Source organism: Natator depressus, chromosome 7 (genome assembly GCF_965152275.1).
Source record: "Natator depressus isolate rNatDep1 chromosome 7, rNatDep2.hap1, whole genome shotgun sequence".
NCBI classification, from domain to species: Eukaryota; Metazoa; Chordata; order Testudines; family Cheloniidae; genus Natator; species Natator depressus.
The window spans coordinates 33,928,809-33,940,828 of NC_134240.1; the positions used below are offsets into that span (position 1 = coordinate 33,928,809).

A 12,020-nucleotide genomic window follows, 5' to 3' on the forward strand; every position below is an offset into this window, starting at 1 on the left:
AGTGCGGAACGACTGCGAGATCTTGGCATTCCGAGCAGCCCATCTCCACTCGTCGTTTATTTCTTTTAAATCTCCCTCCTTTTACTCGTCCCCGTTTTTACACCCAGCCCTGTTTGTTTTTCTCAGCAAGGTGGGTTACCTCCCCTCCCAGCCCCGTCCCCCCCTCGCTAGTATTTTGCCCGGTGCCAAGCTCTGAGTTTTCAGATTCGCCTCCCCTTCTGCAGCCTCCCTCCCCAGCCCCATCGGAGGAAATATTACAATGTTGCAAGCTGACGTAAGGACATTACAAGGAAAGGGCTACATTTCGGAGTGTTTATGAAAAGCCGCGGTACTGTACTGTCACCAGGGGGCACGCAATATAATGCATTTCGCCAAACATTTTGGATAATAATCATTTACCAACAACAACACACAAAAAAGCCCCAGCTCGCCTGGAGCTCGCAGAGCCAGAGAGGAGCCATGCAGCCAAAGTTTGGGAAGCCCTTTATTATTTTTCTGACATTGCGAGCTCGCCCTTGAGGAGCTGTAATTGCATTATCTGATTTTTTTTTCCCACCCTTCTTCTCTCCCCCCCCCTTCCCCTCCCCGCTCCGTCTCTCGACATTGCAATTTTTTTGCTTGCGTTTTGGAAGGAGAAGCCGCCAGCTACCGAGCGGCAGGAGCCGCCGCCAGCCCTGCTCGCTTGCCTGGGAGTCCAGTGTTGTTTTGAAGGGAGCTCAGCTAACATGGCGACGGTGCCCGTCTATTGCATCTGCAGGCTGCCCTACGACGTAACCCGCTTCATGATCGAGTGCGATGCCTGCAAGGACTGGTTCCACGGCAGGTAACACAAAGGGCTCGGGCCTGCTGTCCCCCCCCCTTCCTCCCCCGCACCCCGCTCGGGCTGCGATCGCCCCTTCTCGCCCTTCGCCGCCTTGTCTCTCCGGGGCAGAGGGAGGCAGGCGGCGGAGCTGCCGCCGCTGCTGTTGCTGTGTGCAGTTTTCCAACAGGCCTTTTTGGAGAGGAGGAGGAGCCTCGCTGCCCCCGGCCCTCGCTGCTGGGGCTTTTTTTTTTTTTTTGGGGGGGGGGGTTGTTTTGTAAATGTTCGGTTCTCAGCACAATGCCTCCCCCCCCCCCCCGGTCATGGGGGGCTATTGTCCTGGCGGGGGCGGGGGCGGCTCTGGCTCACGCCTGCTTTCCGGACCATTGCACCGCTGCCTGGTGGGCTCGTTGTGCGGGGCCCGGGGAAGCGGCTGCACGGCGGGGCTGGTTGGCTGCCGGCCGGGGGCTCGCAGCAGCGGACGCAGGGCTTGCGGTGGCCGGGCTCGCGGGAGCTTGTCCCGGGGAGGAGGCGGCCGCTGGGCCGGGCTCCGCTGTGGCGCGCGGGCGGCTCGGCTCCCGTGTGACAGGGGCACAATGGCCGGAGCAGCCTGAGCCGAGCGCCGGGCAGGGCCCGCCCGGCCCGCGGCACATGGGCGGGGGAAGGGGGCTCGGAGACAGGCGAGCGCGGGCCCCGCAGCGGCAAGGCGGGCTGCGAGCAAGACCCCGAGAGGCGGGTAGGGGCCGGGCTGGCAGCCCCCGGCCGCTGCGGTGGGAGCCGGCTTGCCCCGGGAGCAGGGGCGCCCCTGGGCGCGCTTGGCGCCCGGCGGTGGGGGGGGGGAAGACCCCGCTAGCTCCCAGTCCGCCCCTGCCACGGCAGGGCCTCTCGGGGGCTGCACCGACCCACGCCAGTGTGCCCAGGGACGTGGGGGTCGAGACCCCCGAGCAGCCCTCAGACCTCCCACCGCCTAACAGCCCCCCATGACTAACCCCCCCACCTCCTAGCAACCCTCCCACCACATAGCAGCCCCCTGTGACTGAGCCCCCCACGCCCCAGAGCAGCCCCCTGTGACTGTCACCCCACGGTTTTCAAGCGGTGCCTAGAGCAAAGGGAGGGGACTTCGGAGCCCATTGACAATTAGCAGCGTGTTAACAATTTAACAACAAAACTAACCTATTGCAATCGTTTAACCCTGAGGTCAGTGACACTCAGCAGAACGGGTGCCGCTGCCCCTGTCCTCTCTCATTGTATCGCTACTGGGGGAGCGTGGGTTCGGAATACGTTGCTTTGCCCCTTTGTCATGTAACCACTACATTGCATTATCGCTGAGTCAACAGCATTGCTATGATCTTGGTGTCACAACAGTAAGTTTCTGGGATCACAGGGATTGCCCGAACAAAACAGAGCCCCCAGGTGACTTACAGCTACTCAGCTATAAAGTGACTGAACTTTATATCTCCACAACTTTCGTGAAGAGGGGGGAAATGAAGTTTGGGAGAGTTTGTTCAGGAGCAGACAAAGGGAGAGGCTTCTCTTTTTATTTATTTCATATTAAACCATGGTATAGAAGGTATGGTTGAGGTTTTATGTAAGTGACAATATTGGACCAATTTCTGTTGTTGAGAGAGACAAGCTTTGGAGCTTAAACAGAGCTCTTCTGGGGTGGGGGTGTTATTTAGAGGAACAAATACTGTGAAACTGAACTTCAAGAACCTTTCTTTTTCTTTTAGGAATGGGGAAGTTAGTTAAAAATAATGTAAAGAAAGTTAAGGGGATTAAAACTCAGAGAATCACCTTAAGGATTGTTTAAAAATAAACTTATTAGAGTCATACAAGGTTTGGGTACTCCAGATCAACAAAAATTAAAATCAAGGGAAACATAGAGGGGGGTTGAACAGCAAGGTACCAGAGGTTTAGAATTAAAATGGTGTCCTTTTAAAAATTGACTCAAATTATACTAATAGAATGGAAAACATCTTCAGTAGTTATTTGAAAAACCAAGAGGAAACTTGAGGAGTAAGTAGCCAGAAGTATACAAAATAATAAGATATTCTTCTAAGTTTATCTAGAGTACTGTTGGAAGCCATCGGGAGGGTCAGTGTGACTGCGAGTCCCTCAGGATGGAAAGGTGGACATAAAAAGCAATTCTTTATAAGTAGTAAAGGTCAGATACTGTGACAGATTGAGGTATCAAAAAAGAAGTGAAATTAAAATAGAGTCAATCACCAGGGCCAAAGATGTAATTTATCTCTTAGTTCTAAAAGAATTCAACAATGAAGTAGCTTAGTTAAAAACTATTGGAAAAATAATAGGAAAATCATTTAAAGAGTGTGTTAAGCTCCTAAACTGAGAGCATACCGTGTGATAGGTATTCTGTAAGGGTAAATTGTGACTCTCTCCTGTTAACTCTTTTGAAGAGTTCTCATAGAATATCAGATAAAGGAGATAGGTTGGAGCAGGCTAAGTGCTTGTTTTCACTGTCACTGATGTCAGTGGGTACTGAAGCAGGCCCGAAACCAACTAATGGAGACTGAGCTGGAGATAGTTTATAGAGGTATTTCAAAAGGAATTTGATAAACTTTCTTCCAAGAGGCTATTAAAGAAACTTGTTAACTGCGGGGGGGAGAGGTAAAGTCTCATCATGGATTTAAAAAGCGGTTCAGAAATGTGAAGCAAAGTGTGTGAATTAATGGCCAGTTCTTATAGGGGAAAATGTTAGTAGTGGGGTGCTCTAGGGTTATGAACTAGACAAATTTCCAAAGTGGTGTGCAGTATCTCATGTTTGTTAAGGATTTGGAAGAGAGGGGTGACAGAGAGGTGATTAAAAATTAAATAGTCAAGACTAAAGAGGATTGTGAGAACTCAAGTAGGACCTAAAATCTCAGGGTTTTAAGACTGAATGGTGGCACAGTAAAGTCAACATAGACAAGTAAGTAAGAAGGGACTAGTTAAGATACTTGTATACACTGATGGGTTTTGAAGGGAAATGCTCAGGAAAATGATCTCTGCGTGTCTGTGGACAGCTCAATGAAGACAGAGCTCAGTGATAGTGAAATAGGATGTTCTACGTGGTATTAGAAGGGAAAGAACGTAATAGCAAATGGGTGGTGTATCTTCACCTTGCGAACTGTGTTCAGTTTTAATGATCTTAAATAGAAATAGCAGCAAACATAAAGGTTCAGAGATGGACTCTAAAAATAACTAGGGACTTTGAGAAAGATGGGGCTTCCACACAAGGAGAGATTAAAAAGACTTGGTATTTACTTTGAAGAAGAGACACAGAAGAAGTGGTATGGTAGAAGAGAAAGGCCATTTGGATGCCCCTATTTGCCTTTTTTCATAATATAAGCACAAAGAGGTAATCAATAGAAAAAATATACCTGGTGGTTTAGTTTTTTTAAAAAATCATGGGTGTCTTTTAGAGACCTCAATCTTGCAAGTTTGTGTGTGTGTGTATATATTACACTACCACCAAAAACTATTATTTTTAAATAATGTAATTTGTTTCAATAAAATATACATAACAATCTTAAACTCATGTTACACATTCTGTGCACTTATGATAGTCACAAAAAAGTTCATTTTATTTCTGAATTATTTTCAAGCTTAATACATTGTCTTAATATTCAAACTAATCAATGTACAAAGAAGCTCATCAAAATTAGTAATTTTTGAAGGGGGAGAACTTTATTGATTTCTTCAAGTACCATGGTAGGCTGTGGGATTTCTTAAAAATTCCATAATCCCTGTTTTGTTTTTGTGGAAATGGCTCAGGTGTTTTCCTGATTCCTCTGTGATGGGGCTTTCCAAACTTTTTCGTAGCGTGCACCACATCTTAATAGAGATATTTCATGGGCTACTTCACATCACATTCCTAATGTCTCCTCTCATTTGACATTGTTGCAGTTGCCACGGGGATGTTATTCAATTGCTTATATAGGAAATTAATATTAGAAAAGTATTAAATTTATTTTAGGCTTTCATTTAATGTACTTTAGCATCTGGAAATAAGAATGAGGAGCAAGTGCTAACTGACTAGCCAGCTCTCTGCAGACCACCAGGAAGTGCTCTGCAGATCTCTAGTGGTCCATGGACACCAGTTTGGACATCATTACTCCGTGATATTATCTGACAAAATTACCTGAGAGAGATCCAGGTTTCTCATGCCTGGTGAAAGCCAGTCAGAAGCTTTTTGGGTTTGTTACCTTCTCTTGGGAGGACAAGATACCAAACATCCTTAAAGAAACAATGGTTAGACCTTTCTCAAGAAGCCATCTCTTAATGTTAATTATCTCTCCAGTTGCCAGTTATTACCATGTTTCAAACTTTTCATTTTTGGGGAAGATTACACTTCAGTAGCCAACTTTTTATTTTCTGGATTCCTATCATGTTGGTTTCAGGATTGGGTATGTTATAGTGATTGCATTCATATCGTTGGTTGATGAACTCCTAGCCCTAGACAAAGGTCAAGAGTCTGATGATTTTGTTAGAACTAGAGCTTTTGATAATGTTGCCCAGGTGGTGGTCCTGATATGTTGGCAGAGTGTAAAAGGGGTGAGTGGAACTGTTCTTCACTGGTTCTGCTCTTTCCTTTTGGAATGGTTTCAGAGGGTCTGTGAAGCTCTTCTCAGCTGTGGTTCCATACTGCTGTCCCTTCCGTGCAACATGCACAAGGCCCTTTGAGAGTGTTTGTGTTAATGTTTGGGGCTACAGTGTCACCAATATGAAGATGACCTCCTTGTTTGTGCTTCTCATTAGATTGAGACTGAATAATTTCCTTGTTCTGTCCAGGCCCTGCGAAAACAAGTTGGCTGAAGCTCAACCCACAAATGATGGAGGTGATGCATGTTGGCTAGGGAAAACAACCTGAGGAGTTGCCGATAGGAGTTTGGCTGCTCTGTTTGTTAATGGAGAATGTCCGTCCTTTCCCAAAGAGATTCGCTCTCTTGGGATACTTTTAGATTCCCAGTTGCTCTTGGCTTCCCAGGTAGCAGTGGTAGCTCATGGTGCTGTCTTTCATCTGTGGTGATTTACGAGGTTACCGCCTTTCTTTAAAGTGACACTGTCACCTCCAGGTTTGACTACTGCAGTGTGCTCTACCTCGGCTACCTTTAGCAACCACTTGGAATGTTTAGCTAATGTAGAATGCAGTGGACCTCCAACTTGGTGGAGTGGTTTGGTGGCTCTGTGAACTGCACAGGCTTCTCATCTGCTTCCAGGAGCAATGGAGGGTGTGGGTTCTAATATATAAAACCACGTATGGTATGGTACCTGCCTGCCTTAAGGAGAGCCTCCCTTCTTTTGAACCCACGCTGCAGCTGAAATCAGCTAAGGTGCTTTGACTCTTCTTAGCTTATGCGCATCTGTGCCTCAGGTAGCGTGTGACCAGGATTCATCACCAAATTTGGATTTCTGGTTGGATCATTAGCTGGCCCAGGCCGGGTACTGACAGGGAGTGTGACGTGAATGCTGATCCATGCCTCCCAGGGTTCTTTGACTGACAGCCTATGAATGTAAACCCCTTGAGGGCTGGAGGGAGACCTGTTCAGTGGCAAGACCCAGCTATCATACTTGCTCATTCTGGAAGTGTGCCAGAATCTAAAGTTTTCTGAACTTTAGAGCAGAGCAAGGCAAGGCTTTTTGTTCAAGTATTTCCTTAACTATGGAACAATATTGGCTTATTTATTAAGGTTGATAGGTACAGGAAGGTGAGTTGTTTATCCTCTTAGCTGTGGGAGTTTAACATGTTGTTTCATTAATTTATATCAGGTACCCAGATGCCATAGGAGGGGTACATACAATCATTCACTAAATAGAAAGAAGAAAGGGAAATACTTTTTTTTTTTTCACCACCTATATTTAAGCCATGGAACCCTCTGCCACAAGAAATCATCATGGTAAATAACTTAGTAAGATTAAAAAATGATTAGCTATTTAGAATGACAAGGGTAACACCCACAGTTCCCACAGGTAGAATAAAATTGAGTGTGCTAAACCTGATGAATTGATACTTAAGATGAATACCAGCTGGAGTATTGACCATTATTGGGAAATAGCTCTCTTTTGGTATGGAAATTCTAAGTTCCTATCAATGTTCTATCTAGTCTAGTATCTTATGTCTGACAGCGGCCAATTCTGGATGCTTGGATTAAGGTATAAACTCCTCATAATGCACTTTGGTTTGCAATACCATACAAGATTGTAACTATAGATTCAACTCCTGTTTGTATAAATATAAATCCTGTTTTGAATCTTACTGACTAGTTTCCCTCAATATTATCAAGTGTCAATGTGTTTTGCAGATTTACACTGCACAAACAGTGTTTCATTTAGTACAGGGAATTAAAAATATGAAAAAAAAGTTGCATATGTTTAGTTGTTTAATTTTATATCTTAAAGATTTTAGGTGTTTCAGAGTCCCCTAAAGGAATAATCCGCATTAAGGGCTGGTCTATACAGGGAAACTTACTTGAATAGCTGTTGTGGAATAAATTGTTCCACAAAGCACACTAATTATTTTGGAACAGAGTATTCACATGCAGAGCTATTCTGGAGTAGTTATTCCAGTCATTTTCCCCATGTAGACAAGCCCTTAGTGGGAATTGTCTGCTTTTTAAAAAAACTAACTTGTTTGTTTGAAACCTGGTGCAACAGTGTTTGAAACTAATATAAAAATACATTTTAAGCCTGCTTCCATTGAAGTCAATGTTTGTTTTATCATTTATTTCAATGGGAGTAGGATCAGGAACAACATAAGAACATAAGAAAGGCCATACTGGGTCAGATCAAAGGTCCATCTAGCCCAGTATCCTGTCTTCTGACAGTGCCTAATACTGGGTGCCCCAGAGGGAATGAACAGAATAGGTAATCATCAAGTGATCCATCCCCTGTCGCCCATTCCCAGCTTCTGGCAAACAGAGGCTAGGGATGCTATCCCTGCCCATCCTGGCTAATAGCCATTGAGGGACCTATCCTCTGTGAATTTATCTAGTTCTTTTTTGAACCCTGTTGTAGTCTTGGCCTTCACAACATCCTCTGGCAAAGAGTTCCACAGGTTGACTGTGCATTGTGTGAAGAAATACTTCCTTTTGTTTGTTTTACACCTGCTGCCTATTAATTTCATTTGGTAACCCCCTAGTTCTGATGTCATGAGGAGTAAATAACACTCTCCACATCAGTCATGATTTTAGACACCTCAATCACATCCCCCTTTAGTCGTCTCTTTTCCAAGCTGAAAAGTCCCAGTCTTATTAATCTCTCCTCATGCGGAAGCCGTTCCATACCCCTAGTAATTTTTGTTGGCCTTTTCTGAACCTTTTCCAATTCCAATACATCTTTTTTGAGATGGGGCGACCACATCTGCATGCAGTATTCAAGATGTGGGCATACCATGGATTTATATAGACTCGGGCAACATGCTATTCTCTGTCTTATTATCTGTTCACTTTTTTTCACTGCCGCTGCACATTGAGTGGATGTTTTCAGAGAACTAGCCACACTGACTCCAAGATCTCTTTCTTGAATGGTAACAGCTAAATTAGACCCCATCATTTTATATGTATAGTTGGGATTATGTTTTCCAATGTGCATCACTTTGCATTTATCATTATGGAATTTCATCTGCCGTTTTGTGGCCCAGTCACACAGTTTTGAGAGATCTTTTTGTAGCTCTTTGTAGTCTGCCTGGGACTTAACTATCTTGAGTAGTTTTGTGACATCTGCAAATTTTGCCACCTCACTGTTTACCCCTTTTTCCAGATCATTTATGAATATGTTGAATAGGCTGTATCCCAGTACATACCCCTGGGGGACACCACTATTTACCTCTCTCCATTCTGAAAACTGACCATTTATTTCTACCCTTTGTTTCCTATCTTTTAACCAGTTGCCAATCCATGTGAGGACCTTCTCTCTTATCCCATGACAGCTGACTTTGCTTAAGACGGACCTTGTCAAAGGCTTTCTGAAAATCTAAGTACAGTAACTCCTCACTTAAAGTCCTCTCGGTTAATGTTGTTTCATTGCTGATCAATTACGGAACAGGCTCCTTTAAAGTTGCGCAATGCTCCATTATAACATTGTTTGGCAGCTGCCTGCTTTGTCCACTACCAGCAGGAAGAGCAGCCCGTTGGAGCTAGCTGGTGGGGGTTTGGAACCAGGGTGGGCCGGCAGCCCCCCATCAGCTCCCCGCCCCCCTAAGTTCCCTGTGTGGCAGCCGCCCAGCAGGCTATCAATTGCCGGGGAGTTCAGCTGTCCCTCCCCCCACTGCTATGTGCTGCTCCTGCCCTCCCCGGAGCCTCTTGCTTGCTGTGCAGGGGTGGGGGACAGGGGTGCTAATGTCAGGGTGTCCCCCTCCCCCTGCTCCTGCCCTCCACTCCTTTACCCCATCTCCACCGGGGCGGGGGGGGCAGGACGGACACAACAGGGCTCAGGACGGAGGGAGCTTGCTGGCAGCAGCTGCTGTCTCAACTTGCTGATCTACTTAAAAAGGCAGTGTACTTAGAGTGGGGTCAGCGTACTTAAAGGGGCAATGCACGTCTCTCTCTAGCATGCTGTCTCCCCTCCCTCCATTTGTGCTGTCTTGTAGAGTGTGAGGCTACATTAACAACAATGTGTTAACCCTTGAGGGCTCAGCCGAATGCTAGTTCATCATTTAGCAGTAAGGCATTCCCTGGGAAATATCCCACCATCTTCCACTCTCTGACTTCACCACCTCAATCAGACTTCACAATCATCATTGCTGTGTACAGTATTAAATTGTTTGTTTAAAACTTATGCTGTGTATATATGTGTGTGTGCATAATAGTCTTTTGTCTGGTGAAAAAAAATTCCCTGGAACCTAATCCCCCCTATTTACATTAATTCTTATGGGGAAATTGGATTTACTTAACATCGTTTCGCTTAAAGTAGCATTTTTCAGGAACATAACTACAACGTTAAGCGAGGTGTTGCTGTACACTATATCCACTGGATCCCCCTAGTCCACATGCCTGTTGACCCCCTCAAAGAATTCTAGTAGATTGGTGAGATCTGATTTTCCCTTTACAAAAACCGTGTTGACTCTTCCCCAACAAATTATGTTCATCTCTGTTTATGTCTATAGTTTCAACCAGTTTTGATTGACTAGTTCAAACCAGTCAGGCTTACCGGCCTGTAATTGCCGGGATTACCTCTGGAGCCCTTTTTAAAAATTGGCATCACTTTAGCTATCCGAGGCCTTTACATTATTCTGGAAGTTTAAAAGAGTTTAAAGAATTTAAAGTACCACTTAACATTCAAATCCATGTGGAGTCTCTGTACTTCCTTTTGTTGCAGTCTTTTAAGGGGAGATCAAATTTTCATTGGCTTTCTAATCAGATCAGGAACTCCACACTTAGCCTTCCTTCATAAATATGGGATTCAGAATTAAGTTCCCATGCTAATTATCTAAACATAGTTTTCAGCTGCAAATGAACTCTGACCAGCAGGTAAAGCAAAACAATATTGTGAAGCCCGTCAGTGTTGAGTTCTTGATCCCGTAGAATGACCCAGAGGTAATTGTTTCACCACTTTTCTTGTTTTGAGATACGTAACTATGGAAAGAGATTTACAGTGGAAACTATAACAATCTTAACATGCCGTAGGATACTTCTGATTGATACTCCAGTATCTCCAGAGACCTTGTGATGTCAGTCATAATATCAAGACTACTTTGCATGCATTTATTAATAAAAACAGAGAATATTCTCCATATACACTGTGGATTGTCAAATTATTAATAATGCATCCTGTTTTATTTTCTGGAAAAGAATTGCCAAAGGGCCAAAACTTGGTGTGAATGAAAAAAGGTTGAATTACTCAGCCCTAAAAATAAAAAGTTTACAATGGGAACTGCAAGTTGACCTTAACTCTGAGGTGCCAGAATTCTAATACTGACAACCCCAGGCAAAGCACTTCAGTAGTTACACAGCACTTTATTTCTAAAGTACGGGCTCCATGTTCAGATATGCATGCAAGGAGAAAGTGGATTAGCTTCCTCAGAATAGTCAGTTCTTTTATCTTTGGGTTTTCTGTTCCCTTTTGGAACACTGCCCAGGTATCAAACTAGTATTCCGTAGCTGTTAGCATGATATCTAGCGCTGTAATGCTGACTTTCGAGCTGAGTGGGCTTTTCACTCCTGAACAGTGCTTTGTTGTAGGACTCAGTTTGACTATTGATTAGAAAGCTCACAGGTTTTCAGTACCTGGGTGCTTGAGGCTCAGGCACTATAGCATGGTGAAAAAGAGTGGTCCTTATTGATAGGTGTGGGACTGGAAATATAAAGTCTTGTATTTAAACCTGTTTGTTAGAATATATAATGGCCCAAATTTGCAAAAGGGTCCAACATGAGACAGTTTGAGCCTCATTTTCAGAGTGCTGAGTACCCAATTTTTATTCATAGCAAATAGGATAACGAATGCTCAGCAGTTCTCTCAAAGGCAGCCTGTAGTCTCTCAGCTTAGAAGCTCAAAAGTCAAGGAACCCCAAATTAGTGGATATTTTAGAAAATATGGATCTAAATGATAGTAACTGTAGACACTTATATGATAGGAACAGGCCTGCAAGTGTGTTACTGAGATACTAGCATCTGACAGCAAGTAATAGACTTGTCCAGTTGCACTTCTAGTATGTGTGAAAGTCCTTTAAAGATAAAAGGATTTTACAACAGAAAGTATAATAATGTTATGAATATTAGACACAATTCAGGTTTAATTAAAAAAAATCTAGCAGAAGGCTCCAGTGCCCACCATGAACCAAAAACCTGTTGCTGAACCACATTTGGGGCCCAATTCAAGGACAAAATGTCTGTTAACTTCAATGAGTGCAAGATTGGACCCTTAAGCAGCTGGCAGTTTTTAGCCAGAAAGGTTCAAACAGCATCATTTTCCAGGTATAGTTAGTAAAGGGAAATAAATTCTGCCAGTGAGCAAGGAGGAGGTAGATTAGCTCACCCACTGTTTGTAACCTGAATATGTCTGTGGTGGGGGAGAGTAGAGATTTTGTTTAATATTTCTGCAGAACCAGTTAAAACAGTTTAACCATATATGAGGAAAAAATTGTTGCTGGACAGAGAAACTTTGTCACGATTATTGTAACTCTTTAAAAATGATTTCCCTTTATTTTTGACAGCTATCTCAACCCGTTCCTTCTCTCCCTAATAGGCAGACTCTTCCATTAACATTGTCACCATTTGTTGATCTG

At 44.1% G+C, this 12,020-nt stretch overlaps 1 protein-coding gene across 1 annotated transcript in view; it reads left to right on the forward strand.

The window, feature by feature from the left end:
- Window positions 1-214: 214 nt before the first annotated feature.
- The window catches only part of PHF2 (PHD finger protein 2), a 140,357-nt gene continuing 128,551 nt past the window's right edge, over window positions 215-12,020 (forward strand). Inside the window, exon 1 of the mRNA XM_074958101.1 lies at window positions 215-823. Coding sequence (XP_074814202.1) covers window positions 726-823 — 98 coding nt within the window. The 5' untranslated portion in view covers window positions 215-725. The remainder of the gene's footprint in view (window positions 824-12,020) is intronic.